This window comes from Rhinopithecus roxellana, chromosome 5, assembly GCF_007565055.1.
Source record: "Rhinopithecus roxellana isolate Shanxi Qingling chromosome 5, ASM756505v1, whole genome shotgun sequence".
NCBI classification, from domain to species: domain Eukaryota; kingdom Metazoa; phylum Chordata; class Mammalia; order Primates; family Cercopithecidae; genus Rhinopithecus; species Rhinopithecus roxellana.
This window is the reverse complement of record NC_044553.1, coordinates 123,862,247-123,882,047: the sequence shown is the minus strand read 5'-3', so window position 1 is coordinate 123,882,047 and position 19,801 is coordinate 123,862,247. Positions and strand designations below refer to the sequence as shown.

Below are 19,801 nucleotides of genomic sequence, written 5' to 3'. Positions count from 1 at the left end.
CTTTTGCCATTAAAATAGCATCAAAAGATAAGAGCTTTTTGCACCAAATAGATAAGAGCTGTTATGGAAGATGCAAAAGGACTGTGTCTGCTGTGAAGATCAGAGACCTATTCCCTGAAACAGCAACAGTTTTGAGTTCAAGCTTGAAGGATGTCCACGAAAAGAGTGGAGAAAGATGTTTCAGAAGAAACAGCACGTCAGCAAGATTGTATGCTGCTACACATGATGCTGGCTTTGATATGACTAAGTTATACAATTTGTGGAACAGGGAGAGAGGAAAAGGAGAGAAGGTGCAAGGGTATCAGATCACAATGGGCTTTATAATATAATGCCTATGACTTTAAACTCAAACGGAAGACACTGAAGAATTTTTGACAATCAAATGACATAATCAGAATTCATTCTGAAGGCTGTAATGGGAAAATGATTTGAGAAAGGGAAACCAGTTAGAAAGTTAGTGAGAAGTGGGGGCGGAATTCAAGATGGCTCTTGAGTAGTCAACCAAGTAGCAGCGCTGAAGTCAAATGGAAAAGATGTAATTACCCAAGGACTAAGATAACCCTGTGGACAACCAAAGGAACTTGAGAAGGAGCAGACAATGAGGATACATGAAAACCAATGGAGCTAATACAAAATACTACTTACTGTCCAGAGAATACAGCAAAGCTTAAGATCCCTCAATTTTTGTTATCAATACACCTCATTTACCTGACATCATAAAATAATAAAATCTCCTCAAATCTTCAAGGAACACTCTTTCTTGATGACATGGAGTTCCCCACTAGGAAAACCAAATAGTAAAGGCATTAAGAACACTCTGTGACCCTCCAAGTTCCTTCTGTGAGCAAAGCTGCTACACTGAACTGTTCTGATTCCTTCTGAACTTGAAAGTGTTTCTGTTTTGGTCTTTTTGGCTTTTTTCCATCAAAATTGAAAGCAAGATCATCTATGGAGATGAGGTTGAGCCAGGAACTTAAGGAGAAGTACAATGTAAGTTTTAGTGAATAAAACAGATGACCCCTGCCCTTCAATGAACTTTCAATTACATAATCTCAAATTGTGATCACTGCGACACGAATTACAAAGGGAATAGTGTTATGTGTTAAAAGGTAAGGCAAAATATGTATATTTGGACTGATCTGAGGGGCTGTCATTTAAATTCCCAAAATAGAAATGTCCAGGAGGTAGTAAAAAAGAGCACTCTAAAATCAAATGAAGAAGGGACCTAAGGATATTCAGGGATTCAACAAACTTCATGAATAGAGGATAAAAATTCAGGAAGCATAAGAATTAAAATAATGATCAAAATAAGAAGGCAGCAACTCTAGGATAAAAGTCTCAATAGAAATTAAGTAAATTTAGCATCCAACACCCCACTGTATTCAACACTGGTTAAATTCACAAATATATCATTGTGTCCATCTCTTGGCTAACAGTTTAGGAAACAAATGATGAGATGGATATGATTAGGAAGTACTAGTTGGAAAGAAAGACATAGTGAACCTGTAATTTTTTGGTTGATCAAAGTTGAAGGTCTGCTAAAAATGTAAGTTCACAGATAAGCTGCTATATTAGCTATAAAATAGGAGTAAAAGAACATCAGCTTAAAAGTTACCATTATGTGTACATTATATATTGAGAAAATCTCAATAGGGACAGTTACAAATATTCCTGGAAACTTAAAATCTAGGGTGCTTTCCAGTTACCAAAAATAAAACTATTTTTAGGTATAGCATCTTCTAAAGGTTGAAGATAGATAAAAAGATCTCTCACAGTTTATTCAGGTAAAAAGGAGGAAGAAAGGAATGGTATAGCAGGGATGAAGAGACAGTGACAGTCCTCTGAGTATATCTTTTTGTGTAAACTCTCTTTCTTAGAACACAGTATTGTTTCACGACATTACCCTTCACAGACCAAAAAATTAAACTATTAAAACCAAAAAGACATGGAGGGAAGGGAAGCAATCAAAAACAGAATAAGAACAGTAACAAATTAACTTAACTATATTACAGATGGAGAATGCAACCACACTAAAGAAGTTTAACTTTTCTATAAATCTAGTATTTTAAAATAAAAAGTTTAAAGAAAAATGTTATAATGGTATAGAAAAATGCAGAAAGATACCAATTTCAGAAAAAATCATATTTATGTACTCAGAAAAAAAGTTTGGTTTCAGAGTTGTGTATTTTAAGTTTTTATATATTCTACAATGAACACATGAATTTCATAATCCTTGAAAACTGGTAAACATCACATCTGAATTAAGAAACAAAAAACAGGCAGAAGGGGCCAGGCACGGTGGCTCACGCCTGTAATCCCAGCACTTCTAGAGGCTGAGGCAGGCAGATCATTGGAGGCCAGATGTTCAAGACCAGCCTGGCCAACATGGTGAAACCCCGTTTCTGCTAAAAATACAAAAATTAGCCAGGCGCGGGGGCGCATGCCTGTAATCCCAGTTACTTGGGAGGCTGAGGCACGAGAATCCTTGAACCCAGGAGGCGGAGTTTGCAGTGAGCCGAGACTGCACCACTGCACTCCAGCCTGGGTGACAGAGTGAGACTCTTGTCTTAAAATAAAAACATAAACAAAGAACAGGGAAAACTGACCTACACTGTTAGAAGTTGGGACGGGGTTACCTTTGTATATGTAGTAACTGGAAGGGATGAAGGTGGGGGAGCTTCTGGGACACTAGTAAATGTTCTTCCTTGATCTGAGTTGTGGGCAAACAGGCGTATTCACTTTGAAAATTAATCAATCTGTGTACACCTATGATTTGTTTAATGTATTATGTTATTTAAAAATTCAGAATAAAGTAATCTGACACAACGGTAAATAATTTGACTGCAATGGATTAAAATAAATCAAATATGCTTCCATCCATCCATATGCTCATACTGATTCTAAAAAATGATAAGTGCTGGCAAAACTCATTATTTTGAAACTGTACATATAGGAAAAGAATAAGATATTTACTCTTCCTTTCCTATACAAACAGTACCAGTGGGTGATCAAAACAGTAGATGAAGGGAAGTTTATTTTTTTAGAAGCATTCCAGCTAACCAATGAAAAAGGAATAATAAAAATTGAGTATCATCATTCTATAACACCTAGTGAATTATGGGATCTAAAATTGATCATCAGTGGCTGCAGACACCATCCAAAAACAACAGAAAAAACCCTGTGACTGAATGCCACTTACGAAGTAGAACTGCAAAAACAAAAAAATCAACTCTGAACTGATCAAGGCTCTAGATCGACATTCTGTGCTATCCAGTACAGAAGCCACCAGCAACATGGGGCTACGCAGCACTTAAAATGTGGCTGGTCCAAGCTGAGATATGGTATATGTAAAAGATACATATGATATGAAATACATTATGATATGCTATGTGTAAAATATACATGACACGTAAAATATACACACAACAGTATTCAGAGACTGAATATGGAAAATAATTTGAAATATCTCAATCTATAATTTTATATCATTGCATGCTAAAATGGTAATATTTTGGATATATGTTTTAAATAAAATATGAAAATTAAGTTTACCTTAAAAAACTTTTTGGTGTGGCTACGTTATACAGATGGCTCATGTGGTATTTTTATTAGAAAGAATTGCTTTAGCTTCAGTTAACCAATTCACAGGAAATACAGTGGGCCAACCACCACTGTAATCACCACAAGGAAGCAAACACCAAAATCCATACTGTGAAAAATTCTACAAACAATTCTGTTTCTCAACCAATAAAGCTGCAAGGGAAGAGGCTAAAGAGAGAGAAAGAAGTGGCGGACCTCAAATGCCTAAAAGAAATGTTAAACAATCACAGTAAGAGGACTTCATTAAGGAAACCTGACATTTAAAACAATTAGAAAACACTAAATATGGCTGGGCGCAGTGGCTCACATCTGTAATCTCAGCACTTTGGGAGGCCAAGGCAGGTGGATCGCCTGAGGTCAGGAGTTCGAGACCAGCCTGGCCAACGTGGTGAAACCCCATCTCTACTAAAAATACAAAAAAATTAGCCAGGCATGGTGGCAGGCGCCTGTAATCCCAGCTACTCAAGAGGCTGAGGCAGGAGAATCCCTTGAACCCAGGGAGGCAGACGTTGCAGTGAGCCAAGATCACACTATTGCACTCCAGCCTGGGCAACAGGAGTGAAACTCTGTCTTAAAAAAAACAAAAAAAAAAAACAAAACAAAAAACAAAACAAAACACACTTAAGTATTTGGAGTTTATTTTAAAAGTGTGCTAATGATAATGCAATTACAGTACTTTAAAAAGAAAGACATCTTTTAGAGATACATATTCAGATACATGTTGAGTATTCTCTTTCTTCTCTGAAATGCTTAGAACCGTAAGTGTTTCCGATTTCAGGATGGACATCCGAAATCCGAAAATCTGAAATCTGAAAAGGAAGACACAATGAATGAAGTATAGATGAAATGAGATTGGCTGCTAAGTTGTTAACCGTACTGGGTGACAGTAACGTGGGAATTCATTATATTCCCCACATCCACTTTTCTATGGGTTTGAAAATTTTCCACTTAAAAGAAGGTAACTTGAGGGGACTAGAAATTAATTACTGATTTAGGAAAGACCCAAACCAAGAATGCTACCACCATGATGCCAGGACATTGAGCAGTGTTTCCATGAGCTGGCTATTCCAGCAACAGATTCCCCTTTCAGAAATAGTAACAAAAATGCAACTACTCCTGGGGTTGGATTAGTACCTTCTGCTGCTTTTCTAAGCTGAATTCAAGGTGGTCTAACATTACCAGAAAGTGAATAACAGAAGTAAAAAGGCAACTTTCGTCTGGAAGGGGTATCAGATATTAATCAAATAATAGCAGAGAACTAAGTACATGTTGTCATAGTGCTATAAAGGGATACACAGTTTAAAGCACAAGTTTTGACCTAGTTTCTGGGCTCTGGGCAAAGTCCTTGAGGAGAAGAATGAGGGATAGCTATGAGGTGCATGAGGGATGGAGGTGGGAAGGTTTCCGGGTAGAAAAAACAGCACGTGCAAGAGCCTGGTGTAGGAAAGAGCATCTCTCATTCGTTCAAATAATGTTTGAGAGTTTCCTATATGCTAAACACTGTGTTAAACCACACGAATAACCAGACACAACTAGTGTGACCTTTGTTCTCATGGAGCTTATAGTCTAGCAGGAGAACCAGATGATCGAAAAGCTCCATGGCTAAATATATAATCACAAGTTTAAATAAGTACTATGAAGGAAGGAAAACAGTGCCATGAGGAACTCAGAGAGAAAGCTGATAGGAAGTACACCTGCTAGGAACTGAAAAGAGGAAAGTACAGTTTGCGAACAAGAAGCAAGGAGGAAAAAGATCCAAGATGTGGCTAGAGGGGTAGGCAGGGGCCAAATAATCCGCTAGGAGCTTACTGACTACAGTAAGGATTAATTGATCTTTTACTCTAAAGGTAATTAAGCAGCCTAGGAATTCTAGGATGAGTGTTCGTATGTATGTGTGTAGTGGGGGGGGGGAAGGGAGAGAAACTAATCAAACTTGGATTCTGAGAAGATTATTTTAGAAAAACAGATTGTAAGGGGAAGAGGAGGGTATGATACTACTTAGGAGGCTATTACAGGAATCCAGAGGGAGGATTACTTGGTGGGGGCAGGAGGGAGGAGGGAGAATGTAAATGGTTCGAAGTAGAGATAAAACAAGTAGAAAGACCTGAGATGCTCAGATGATCAAAGCTGAATGGAACTTGCTAATCAACCATTCACCACACTAGGTAGACATCCAAATTGAGCCAGGTACCCTGGATTTGGAATAGTCTTTCATCTCTATTGCCTAATCCATCAGACTAAAGACTGTATCTCTTACCTAATGCCATTGTAATAATTTTTTCAAAAGTATCTCAGGAACCCAGGGAACCTTCCTCCGGAACCATAAAACATCTTGCTGGGCTGAAACTACTAACCTACAAGCTGATTGATCTTGGTCCAGAAATAAATAAATGAATGAATAAATGAATCCTTCTTCTGAAACCACAAAACATCTTGCTGGGCTGAAAACTACTAACCTACAGACTGATCTCTGTTCAAAATGAATGAATGAATGAATGTCCTATATAATCTACAGGCCAACCTTTGTCCATAAGTAAATAAACAAGTAAATAAATAAAATTCCTATATGCCTCCTCTCTGATACTAAAATGGGCTTCACTTAAAATGTTTTTAGAAGACACGGCTAACATAATAGCTTAGTATGTGCTGAGCCCACAACCACCCTGAGATGGGTCCTGTTTGCCTTTTTACATTTGCATTTTGTGTACAGATGAGAAAACAGCCATTTAGTGGCAGGCTCAGGATTCAGATTCCAGAGCCTAAACTCACATAGTAAGTAAAACTTAAGAGTTGCTCAATGATAATCTTTTCAGTCCTTCTTTTACTTGACCTCTCTGTGCGGGATCTGGCCTGCTGACAGGTGAATGGTGTTTACATGGGTGTTCACTTTGTAATAATTCATTCATGGACATTTGCTCTATGTACTTCTGTACACATGGCAATATATTTCACAATAAAAAGATATAAAAAACTAAGTCAACTAGCAAGACTTAAGTCAGGGTGATTTACATGAAAATCCAGACTTACAACCTCTTTTGAAAAACTGGGAGATCTGGCCTGTCTTCTTCTAAGACAACAATCAGCTGGGGCTGAGCAAGAGCTGCTTCCTTTAGACGAGCTGGCTTGTGCTCTGATGGACCCGTGCCCTCTCTTCCGGCTTTCACGATTCATGCTGCTTGTCTGGTCTAAGACTCACCTAACACCATTCCATACTCTTCTCCCTGGCACTCTCTTACAACACATAAACATATAAGGATGTGAATGTATGAGTTACAGAACATATAAGTAGATGCATGATTACCTATGGCAAGTAAATTTAACCTCAGATCTCTCACCTGTAAAAACAGAGATAATGGTAGTATCTAACAGAATTGTGAAGATTAAACGGGGTAATGCACATAAAACACTCAGTATCTGTCACAGAGTCAGCATGCAACGTTAGGGGCTACTGTTTGTTTTGACACATATTTCTCACACTTACAACTAAAATGTAAGCCTACTTGCCACGGCTACTGACTTGATTTTTATAGTTGACACAGCATCAAAATAGCGTACTTCTGTATTTAAGTATTAATATTCCAATAATCACCACTGTTGAAAAAAAAAAATCAGTACATACATACATCTTCCTTATACCTTCAAATGACATTACCAGGAAATTTTTCCTACAATTATATTTTGAAAGGCAGACTTCTTTTTGCCAAATTCATGTATTTCCCCTGATTGTGGTTTCTGGTGGTCTGATCAGCTAGGTAAGTGGGTATCTTACTACTAAAACATACTTTAGTATGATAGATTGAAGATCTTAGTCATAAAACATCCTCAAAACTATGACCAACTTGAATTTTCAAGATAATCACAGGAACACCAAAAGAAGCTTACTACCTTTTACTCAGCTGTTAGTACTCCAATGACTGCCTAATAACGCATATCTAATTCTTGCCCCTCAGACAGACATATACAGTATTTTTCTCCAAAAAGCCACAAAAGTCTAACTGAAACTATTTTTCTCCCAAAACCAATAAAGTCCTCATACAATGGAATACCACGAAATACAAGAACAGAATGAAAACTAATGAGCTACAGTTATCCACAACATAATCTTACAAACATAATGCTAAGCAAAAGAAGCCATACACAACAGAATTCACAGTACAAGATTCTGTATGTGCAAAGTTCAGAGAGAGTCAAAACTAGTGCTTTCAGAATGCATAATTAGGTGGTAACTATAAAGAAAAACAAGAAAACGAGAACCCTAGAAGACAAGATACATGTAATCTTTGAGGGAGAGAGAACATGACCCAGAGAAGGCAGGTTAGGGATTCTAGCACTTATCATCAGGGACAGAATTTTATTTGCTGCTCTCTACACACACCATTAAAAAGCCCTATCAGTACAGAGATGTGCTCACCGCTCCATCTCCAGCACCTACAACAGTGATTGGTACACACAAGGTAACCAACAAAAATCTGTTGAATGTAAAAATGCCTGCTTTAGGAATCCAAATTGTTACATATTTCACAGCTTCTTGAACCCTAAATATAACAGTAACAGGTACTATACTGTCCATTTGCCTTGTCAGTATATTCAACAAGTTGTTAAGCATATATGTCCAATGACTTTATAATTCTTAATGTGTCCCTCCTATTGAGATACTGATACCAAACATATGCAGAAAACACTTACATGAACGTATCCAGATTCAATTCAAACATTTAAAAATATTAACAAGGAAAAATACAGAAGCTGCTGAACAGCAAGCCCAGGTTCTGGATAATGACTTTGCCACCTCCTCCAACCAAGAAAGCACACAAGATTGCTCTGTTATTACAGGATGACCTTAAGTTTGCTCATTTTTTTTTAAGAGCAAACAATGCAAATCCTTTGTTTCTTGAACAATGAGTTACGCAATTCACAAGGTCATCATTACAGCGTACAGCAGTTGAAAACTGTAAATTTCTAGATCAGGATCCCAAACAAAATGTACTCATTTAATATTTGTTAAGCTAACAAAAATAATTAGTCATTACTGGTATCCTCCTGAATTTTAAAATTACATACTGAATTAAGTGAGCTAATCTTAACTTGTGATATTCAGTTACCAGAAACTGTTGTACAATCTCTAAGATAGTGACAATTCCAAAAGAGTGAAAATTCCTAAGATAACCAAGCAGGAAAATGAACTTTCCAATCTTTGGGAATGTACATTTTTTTAAAAAGCAAAAAATACTTCAGTAAATAAAAAAAAAAAATTAATTAAACTAGGTATATGCTAATCTTATGTTCCTAACTAGAACCCACAGAAAGTAACATGAGCTTCTGTTTTCCATCCTTTCTGGACATAAACTAGAATTGAGATCATTCACCAATCAACTCACTTCCCAGTATTCCCAGTGTAACAACTGAAATATATCCCCAACACAAACTAATAAAACCTCATCTCTTGATCTATCCCCAAGTGAGGGCCACCTGAGATTCAGTATTGAGCACTACATAAATGACAGTCAGGGTTTTGTTATCACATTTCAAATGGTGTTTTACAGTACAAAGTTTGGTAACACTGGCGTTCTCGTGATCTAAAGCTGTGTTCTTGTGGTAAAGGCAATCATTCAGAGTCCATTTATTTTCATCCATGTTTAGAATATAAGATAAAACTTCCTACCCACGTATTCCCCACATACTTCTCATTATTAAGAATTTATCTGTTGGGGCCGGGCGCAGTGGCTCAAGCCTGTAATCCCAGCACTTTGGGAGGCCGAGATGGGCGGATCACGAGGTCAGGAGATCGAGACCATCCTGGCTCACCCGGTGAAACCCCGTCTCTACTAAAAAAATACAAAATAACTAGCCGGGCGAGGTGGCGGGCGCCTGTAGTCCCAGTTACTCGGGAGGCTGAGGCAGGAGAATGGCGTAAACCCGAAAGACGGAGCTTGCAGTGAGCTGAGATCCGGCCACTGCACTCCAGTTTGGGCGACAGAGCGAGACTCCGTCTCAAAAAAAAAAAAAAAAAAAAAAAAAAAGAATTTATCTGTTTAAGAGGAATGGAAATAAAGCACCTGGCTAACCCATAAAGGAGCAACCTGAAGCCACTCTTCTCTGCAATAAATAAATAAAGATGCACTCTAGGTCAGAGACAGCAAAAGTCTTACTTTTATTGCTGGCTTATGCAAGATATACTGAAACAAACCGATTTTATAGGATTAACTTTAAAATCTGTAAACTATCCTAATGTATACTTCTTTCTACAAGACTAAAAGTTGTTAAAGTAAAAACGTTTTTCAAGATTTGCTTTCAAAATTCAGAGGTGCAAAGCAAGTTCCAGTCAAATATTCCAGGAGGATCATTCTAGACATAAACTATCTTTTCATTTAACATATGATCCAAACTTTGCTAATTAAAAATAACTGTGCTCATTCCACTAGCTTGTCTTCAGCTATTACAATGCTCAGTCATACACAACGCTGAGCATGTGAATGCTTTCAGACAGGCCTGAAATGAGCAACGATGTCAGAGATGGGTGGCACTACACATGAATTTACAGCTGGACTCGCGGTCTTTCAGTAAAGTGAATTTTTACCATATCGGGGTATGTCAAGAAACAGAATTGCATCTCCAAATTTTCCACGAAAACTATTATTTTTGAAGACATCTTCCTTAGCAGCATGGTGATCTCTCATATTTATACACAGTTTTATTCTTAGAACTGTACAGAGTTTACATTTGGTCTCTAAATAGAAAAGAGATTACAGAGCAAGTGAGAGTCAGAGCCAGACCTTGTTTCCAGGATTGGGGGGAAAAAGGGGAGTGGAATTACTGTACTTTTTTTTCCTTCAAATCAAATGGGAAGCAGTACTACATATACTGCATTACAGCCCTCAAAGCCACAGATTGGTTTCCACCTCATTATTTATTGGTGTCTTTCCTTTTTTTTTTTTTTTTTTGAGATGGAGTCTCACTCTGTCGCCCAGGCTGGAGTGCAGTGGTGTGATCTCGACTCACTGCAACCTTGGCTCACTGCAAACTCTGCTTCCTGGGTTCAAATGATTCTCCTGCCTCAGCCTCCCAAGTAGCTGGGATTACAGGCATGTGCTACCACACCCGGCTAATTTTTGTATTTTTAGTAGAGATGGGGTTTTGGCCATGTTAGTTATGCTGGTCTTGAACTTCTGCCCTCAGGTGATAGGCCCACCTCGGCCTCCCGAAGTGCAGGGACTACACGCTTAAGCCTGGCAAATTGGTGTCTTTCCTAATAATACAATGTAATTTGTGCCAATATATAACCTGAGGGGGAAAAAACACTATAATTTGAAACATAACTGTCTTATGAAGCTGTCCTGAAACAAACTTAAGAGTTGTAAAATGCAGTTAGGATTATCAGCCAACTATATAAATTAAACCTGTAACCATGATGGTCTAAAATGCCAAACACATACAAAAATTATGGCTACAGTGAGGATCATTAAGCTGGCAGTCGAACTTCAGTGACTTCTCATAAACTACAATTAGTTTTTTACTTTTAAAACAGTGTGAAGCAAGTATGCATTGATCAGTAACTATCATAATTAAAACTACATTGCATCACTCACTCAAAAAACAATTCCTATATGTAATGACTGATTTGTGTCATTAATTTTTGTTCATTAGCTTGGCCACTTTCTGCAGTTCTTAAGGTTTCAAAAATGCTGCGATATCAAGAAAAGCTCAGTGTATACACAAATTAACTCAAGATGGATTAAAGACTTCAATGTAAAACCCAAAACCATAAAAACTCTAAAAGAAAACCTAGCAATACCACTTAGGACACAGGCCTGGGCAGACCTTCATGATGAAAACACCAAAAGGAATTGCAACGAAAGCCAAAATTGACAAATGGGATCTAATTAAACTAAAGAGCTTCTGCACAGCAAAAGAAACTATCATCAGAATGAACAGGCAACCTACAGAATGGGAGAAAAACTTCTGCAGTCTACTCATCTGACAAAGGTCTAATATCCAGAATCCACATGGAACTGAAACAAATTCACGAGGAAAAAAACTAACAACCCCATCAAAAAGTGGGCAAAGAATATGAAGAGACACTTCTCAAAAGAAGACATTTATGCTGCCAAAAAAAGGAGGTATTTATGCGGCCAAAAAACATATGAAAAAATGCTCATCATCACTGATCATTAGAGAAATACAAATCAAAACCACAATGAGATACCATCTCACGCCCATCAGAATGGTGATTATTAAAAAGTCAGGAAACAACAGATGCTGCTGAGGCTGTGGAGAAATAAGAACGCTTTTACACTGTTGGTGGGAATGTAAATTAGTTCAACCACTGTGTAAGACAGTATGCCAATTCCTCAAGGACCTAGAACCAGAAATACCATTTGACCCAGCAATCCTATTACTTGGTATATACCCAAAGGAATATAAATCATTCTACTATAAAGACACATGCACACATATGTTTACTGCAGCACTATTTACAATAGCAAAGACATGGAACCAACCCAAATGCCCATCAATGATAGACTGGATAAAGAAAATGTGGTATATATAAACCATGGAATACTATGCAGCCATAAAAAAGAATGAGTTCATGTCCTTTGCAGGGACACAGATGAAGCTGGAAGCCATCATCCTCAGCAAACTAACACCAGAACAGAAAACCAACCACCACATGTTCTCACTCGTAAGTGGGAGTTGAACAATAAAAACACATGGACACAGGGAAGGGAACATCACACACCAGGGCCTGGGGCCTGCTGCTGGGAGGTGGGGGGACAAGGGGAGGGAGAGCATTTAGGACAAATACCTAATGCATGTGGGGCTTAAAACCTAAATGATGGGCTGATAGGTGATGCAAACCACCATGACACACGTATACCTATGTAACAAACCTGCACATTCTGCACATGTATCCCAGAACTTAAAGTAAAATTAAAAAAAAAAAAAAAAAAAGCCCACTGTGCTCCACTTGATACAATAAATCAATTCCTGGGAATCATGTAAATCAGTGTAACAGTAAAAAGTGTAATTTCAGATAGCCACAGCGGGGAATACTACTATTCCTGATACTTAACAAAAACATTTTAGTATGCAGCAAAATCTAAGAAGCATATACAATAGCACAATCTTACATTAAATTTTACTGCTTCCTCCAAAGGGAAACAGCTTGAAAATACAGAAGTCACTGAGACTTCCTTCAGTTACTTTCTGTGATTCAACCAATGAAATTGTTTCTTATTAATGATTCATAGCATTTTCTTACACATTTAAACAATTCTTTGGTGACGCAGAGAACCATTCTAATTCTTTTCAACTTTCTAATAATCTTATATTAAGTACACCAGTAAACAAAATTCTGATTGCAAATGCAGATGTATATCACACATACAGAAAACGTTTTTTTCCTTTATTTATCTATTTAGAGACTGAGTCTCGCTCTGTGGCCCAGGCTGGAGAGCAGTGGTGCGATCTTGGCTCACTGCAACCTCTGCTTCCCGGGTTCAAGTGTTTCTCCTGCCTCAGCCTTCCCAGTAGCTGGGATTACAGGTGCCTGCCACCACGTCCGGCTATTTTTTTTTTTTTTTTTTGTATTTTTAGTAGAAACAGGGTTTCACCATGTTGGTCAGGCTGGTCTTGAACTCCTGATCTCGTGATTCGACCCCCTTGGCCTCCCAAAGTGCTGGGATTACAGGCATGAGCCACCGCACCCAGCCACGTTTTTTCCTTTATTACTTTTTGTTTGTTTTTGAGACCGAGTCTCACTTTGTCGCCCAGGCTGTAGTGCAGTGGCCCGATCCCAGCGCACTGCAACCTCCGCCTCCCAGGTTCAAGCAATTCTCCTGCCTTAGCTTCCTAAGTAGCTGGGATTACAGGCACACGCCACCACGTCCAGCTAATTTTTGCATTTTTCGTAGAGACAGGATTTCACCATGTTGGCAAGGCTGGCCTCAAACTCAAGTGATCTGCCCACCTTTACTACTTCTTTAGTATCTTCTTTTCAATCTAGGTACATACATACATATATATATTAAGTAGTATTCTATATTTTCTTCTGCTATCATTTGTATTGCTCTTTGTCATCTAGATTTCCTTTGTTTTTTTAGCCTATGAAGCAGAAAACATTTTTAAAACATGGATAACCAGTAGTCCTAGCACCACGTATTGAACAAGCCACTCTTTCTCCAATAGACTACAGTGTTATTTTTACCACATACTTTTACCACATATTTAGCCACCCTGCTGGCTAAATGAACTTAAAAGTTATTGTATATCTGTGTTTCAATTTCTTCACCAAAAAGTAGAGATAACAGTTCACTTCATAGGGTTACTGTGAGAATTAAATAAATTAAGCACTTAGAATAATACCTGACATGCATTAATACCAATGATCATAATTACTAAAAGTCTACAAATGCACAGATGTTTCTGGACTCCCTGGTTCCTGAACTGATGGGCTGCTTTAAATGTGAATTTCTAGCAAGTTTCCTGATAGGGCCTTCTTTTTCCAGAATTTTGTGGCTATCATTTTATCAGGTAGGTTTTCTTATCAATATGTCAAAATTCTACAATACGACACTAGAAGACACTGGCTTGGGGAAAATCAGTAAATTCTACAACAGTGACTGTCTCCATCCGAAAAATATACTGTTTCATCTCGTTTTTTCAGATTTCACTTTATGTCCTTCATTAAGATTCCAGTAGCTCACCAATATTTGTTATATTTATTTCTAGGTAGTATTTCTAGAGAAAGATTTAGTAGTATATATCAGCATTTAAACTGCACATAGCTTTTGCCTCAGTAATTCCATTTTTAAGAATCTGATATGCACTAATATATGTGTACAGATATAAAAAGGCTACTATACCAACAGCAAAATCCTGGAAACAAATTATCAATAAAGCAAAGATAGTCTAAACAGCAGCATATTCATAGGATGACAAACTATTCAACCATTACGAAAAAAAAAAAAAATCAAAAGCACGGGCTTATTAGACAGGAGTTTTCCAAACTATTATGCTAAAACAAAACAAAACAAAAAAAAACAAGCTGCCAAATTAATATTGCCGCCGCTGCTGCTTTTCTTTTTTTTTTTTTTTTAACTGAGCGGGGGTGAAGAAAACAAAAGCATCATACGTAAAGCACTGAGTCCAGCCTCGCTCTTAGTAAGCATTTTAATCACCTTCAAAAATTAAATGTGATTTAGGGAACCAGGGTCACTGAATATTATTTCATCTATTTATTTATGGCCTGTTTTGCTCTATATAAAATTCTGAGGTGGCTCCATAATACAGCATCCTAAAAAATAAGCTTTCAACTTGCATTTTACTCGTAAATATTTAGAATACAAAAAACGTCCCTACAATGTAATATTTTCAATATGCCATACGAATCTCAATACTCTAATTCAAGAGAAGTACTCCTTCTTCTAAATCACCTTACTGTGGCAATCCACTGAAAACGTATTTCTCTCCATACTTGAAATAACCTCTTAAAAGTGTGTTGTCTTGCATATTAAGTACCAGAGATCACACTTCAGGAACAAAGTGACATTCTGTGTAATACGGAAACAAAGCCTTTCCTCCTAGGAAAGGAAGCCCCAGAAAAGATAAATAATGGGAGCGTATTTTAAAACCAAAGCAAAATGTTGCCTTTTATCCTAAATCTCTGGATAAAGTTTTACCTTTTGACCTCAATGTAAGGTCAAAAAGGTACAAGTTAAATTTTTCTTAAACGAAGAATAGTATATCCCTTAAAACGATCTATTCATTAATAAGTGTAACCTCTAGCTTCTCCCAGCCAGCAAACAAGCTTCTCTGAGAGTTCAACAGTTTCAGAGGCGTATTATTCCTGCTCCCAGATGTTACGAGTAAGCATTTCAAACAAAAATGCACACATAAAACCACTACCTGCCCAAGTATCTCGACACTATTTTAAGTAATGAATTGATTTTCTTTAAAAGGGAGATTTTTACTGCTTACATTTCTGTATTCCTTTAATTGTTTGAAATAGCAAGTACTACTTTATAAAAAAATTAATATACAAAATGGGAGAAGGATTCTGTTTTTCAGGAACTTTGGCTTTTTAATGTAACACACAAGTCAGTTTCCAAGCAATGGGAAAATGGAATAGTATTTCAGAGCACATGGGAAAAGTGACAGGAAGAATGTTACTTTTTTTTGGCTGAACTCACCGGTCTTAACTAATTTTTAAGAGCTCATCCTATTATCCATTCGTAGGAATACTTTGTATTACTTTTGAAAGTTTAACTCAAGTTAAATTATTAAATGTTATAGAGGTTATTTTCAAAGTTACCTTAAATAAGTCGTACGGCACGAAAGAAACCCGACCTACTACGCCTCACAGGCTGAGTGGAGTGTTCTGCAGTCTCAAAGCCTTATCGCTGGCGTGCGCATACCGCAGGGAGTGACATCAGATCGAAACTACAAGGTTTCGCCCGGGACCAACCACTCCTCCAAAGACAGCAGCTCCCGGTCAGCTGGAGGTGGCACCCCAAGCCCCGACCCGCCGAGGGCCGGCTCACGGCCGCCGCAGAACCCTCACCGGAGCCGAGTTTCTCCGCGAGGGACCTGTTGCGCGTCCCCGCCCTCGGCGAACCGCAGCCAGAAACAGGCGCCGGCAGCGATGCACCTGCCCGGGACGGGGGCCGGGCGCCCGCAGCCCCCTCCCCGGCCGCCCCCAGCTCGGCCCGCGCCGCCCCCGCTCGAGGGTCTCCCCGCGGCCCGCGGCCCCGCGCCAGCCCTGCCCATCCCGCCGCCCCGGGGACCAGGTAGCCGCCGGCGAGGGAGGGCGGGACGCCGGCCCGATGCCGGCGGGCGGGCGGCGGGGCTCGGCCCGGTCTGGCCCTGGCGGCCGCGGAGGCGCTCACCTTGGCGGCCGCAGCTCTGGCGGACATCTTGTCTCTCTCCAGCGCCGCGCGAGGCTCCTCGGACCCGAAACTCCGCGGCGCCGGCCCGCCTGCTCCTCACGCCACAGCCCAAATAAACATCTCCCGAGAGCGAGCGGGGCAGGGGCGGGGGCGGCCGGAAGGGCCCGGCCCACGGGGAGGGAATTCAACTCGGACAAAAGTCCGGGAAGCGCCCGCCCCGCCCGGGTCTTCTCCACGGGGCGCGCCCGACCGGCACCTCCCTCCGAGCGCGGCCACCCGCTCGGCCTCCCGCAGCTTTCGCAGCCCGGCCACGTCGGCCCCGCCCGTTCGCCCGCCCCTCGGCAGCACCCGTGGCCTCCCGGCGTCTCCTCGGAAGCCGACTTCCGCACGTAACTTCCCGGGAACCGGCGGCCGCCAAGAACGCGGCGTCCGCTGGCTCAGCCGGCGCCGGCAACTCAGCGGCCACGCAAACCTGCCGGCCCGGCCCACTGAGCATGCCCGGCCCGACGGGGGCGGGGCTGGACGAGGCGAGGCGAGGCGGGGCGGGGCGGGGAGGGGGCGGGACCGCGGCGGAGGAGGGGGCGGGGCGAGCGCCCGGGGGTCGGGGAAGGAAAAGCCGGGTAACCCAAGTAACTTGGAAAGACAGTTTCCGCTGCCGTGCGAGTCTTCCTGTTTGTTTTTATCCAAGGTCCGGCAGAATTCGCCCCAAGGAGAAAGCGCCTGTGCACCAAAGCTTTCCTTGAGAGACTTGTCCACTTGTTCCTCGACAAGCCACGCTGGATGAGCCCCATGCATGAGTGCGGCTGGAAAGGCCGGCAGAGCCGATACCCGACAGTTGTTTCCTTCACTGGGCAAAGAGCATGGTCAGGGCTGTCACCGCGTGCCTGGGCGTTGTTTCCACGGAAGGCGGAATGCATTTTCTGTAAGGCGCGTCATGGCTTTCATCTCCGAGGAGCTCCAGCAGGGTCAGAAGCATTGCTTTCGTTCACCAGCGCCGACTGCCAAGGCTGAAACTGGTGATGAGGTCATGGGCACCCGGAGGCAGCAGCCTGAGAAACACCCTAGAGACCTGTGCCATCTCGGCCCACACCCCACATTAGACCTCAAGATATATCCAAAGTCTCTTTCCCGCCCATCTAGACAGGAATCTCAAAAGTTTATTTTTGGCCATCAAGATAGCTGAAATTCTTGTTAACTGAACGGGTCAAGCTGCCCTGCATTCCAAACGCTGTCCCTGCAACTCAAAGTTGGGCAGAAAAGGGTGTAAACACGTGCAGTCCATGGTCCAGTTTAATCAGCCACTACACAACCTTCCCACAACGTTGACGGCTTTGCTAAACACCAAGGAACATGGTAAGAAACCTTTCCTAGCCTCACTAATCTACACTTGTAAATGTAAAGGTCTTCAAAAATGCCAGAAATTCTTAGTAACATCAATGACAACATATTTAAAGTATCTGGTATAGTGCCACAACCGGCACAGAAGAAATGGAAGAAAACATAAACATCAGGTTTTAGACAATGGTTTTCTCTTTAGAATTCAACTGTATGAAAAGAACAAATTTAACAAAGAAATACGTGTAGATGATACATAAATATCAATTAAGGCTTCAAAGTAAAGTGCCACACATCTTGCAATTCAAAGCCATCTGAACTAGAAAAGAGCCATTTTGCTCTTCATAAAAATGGTTGAAGTCATTTTTGTTTTAAAGTCATGTTGTAATTGTTTTGGTTTTGGACAAAGTATTATTTATTCTTTTAAGAATTGTGGGCCGGGCGTGGTGGCTCACGCCTGTAATCCCAGCACTTTGGGAGGCCGAGGCGAGCGGATCACGAGGTCAGGAATTCGAGACCAGCCTGGCCAATATAGTGAAACTCTGTCTTTACGGAAAATACAAAAATTAGCCCGGTGTGGTGGCGCGTGCCTCTAGTCCCAGCTACTCGGGAGGCTAAGTCAGGAGAATGGCGTGAACCCCGGAGGCGGAGGTTGCAGTGAGTGAGATCGCGCCACCGCACTCCAGCCCGCGACAGAGCAAGACTCCGTCTCAAAAAAAAAAAAAAAAAGAGATTTGTGGCCAGGCGTAGTAGACCATGCTTATAATCCCGGCACTTGGGGCCGGGCGTGGTGGCTCACGCCTGTAATCCTAGTTCTTGAAAGGCCAAGGCAGGCAGATCACCTGAGGTCAGGAGTTCAAAACCAGCCTGGCCAACATGGTGAAACCCCATCTTTACTAAAAATATAAAAGAAAAGTAGCCAGGCATGGTGGCGGACACCAGTAATCCCAGCTATTGGGGAGGCTGAGGCAGGAGAATCGCTTGAACCCGAGAGGCAGGGGTTGCAGTGAGCTGAGATCGTGCCACTGCACTCCAGCCTGGGCAACGAGCAAAACTCTGCCTCAAATCATCATCATCATCATCATCATCATCATCCTCCCCCCAGCACTTTGTGAGGCCAAGACCAGAGGATTATTTGAGGCCAGGAGTTTGAGACCAGCCTGGGAAACAGTGAGACCCCATTTAAAAAAAAAAAAAAAAAAATTGTGATTAAATTTCCTCATGTGCAAACACCATTTTAAAAGGTTTGGGAGGTATTTTTAAATTTTAAAAGGTGGTGATGAAAGACCTTCACATTATCTTTACCATTTACGATGTGCAATTGCATTACCTGCCTAGAACTAGGTGTGATGTCTTTAATAGCACCTAAATCTAGAGACGTATCTACAAATACACTGATATTTTTTCACTTTTCCTTATTTGTCACTTTTACAAGTTGTCCAATGTATAATTTAAATGCTAGACTGCAACTATTTGTCACTAATTAAAAATAGTTACATATTTAACAGTTTCACCTTTGCCATGGTTTAAAAAATGAAATCAAGCAAAAATATTTCATCATGAGAATCCTATTCTTTAAAAATTGTATTTAGTATTTCAGTGACTAATAGGATCACTTTAAAATTTTTCAATGGTATTTTTAATATCTAAATTAAACTCCATAAAGTCTGTTCTTTAAATAAACAAGAGAAGGTTTTTATCAGTTGTAAAATACTGTTGCCAGCAATTAAAAACAAAGTTCTATTCCTACAGTTTATTTTTTGGGTAGGTGCTTTGATAACAAGTGGAAAGCATAAAGCATAATCTGAAAGAATCACCCTTTTAACAATTAAAGAGTTTATCCATGGAACACCAAAAAAGTATTTTCTGACTTTTATGCTTACACACACATGTCATCATAGCTCCTCTAGATCAATATGGGAAGAAATACAAGTGAATTAAGGATTCTCATTTAGAGTTACAATAATGTTTAACCACAAATC

At 40.3% G+C, this 19,801-nt stretch overlaps 1 protein-coding gene across 5 annotated transcripts in view; it reads right to left on the bottom strand.

Annotated features, from left to right (window-relative positions):
- Window positions 1-16,961, bottom strand: part of TJP1 (tight junction protein 1) — a 131,127-nt gene extending 114,166 nt beyond the window's left edge. For 4 of the 5 annotated variants that reach the window (XM_030931097.1, XM_030931098.1, XM_030931099.1 and 1 more), the window contains exon 1: window positions 16,485-16,950. In XM_030931097.1, coding sequence (XP_030786957.1) covers window positions 16,485-16,511 — 27 coding nt within the window. In that variant the 5' untranslated portion in view covers window positions 16,512-16,950. Of the gene's footprint in view, window positions 1-16,484 lie in introns of all 5 variants that reach the window. The other variant, XM_030931096.1, reaches the window with a different exon arrangement.
- Window positions 16,962-19,801: the final 2,840 nt, after the last annotated feature.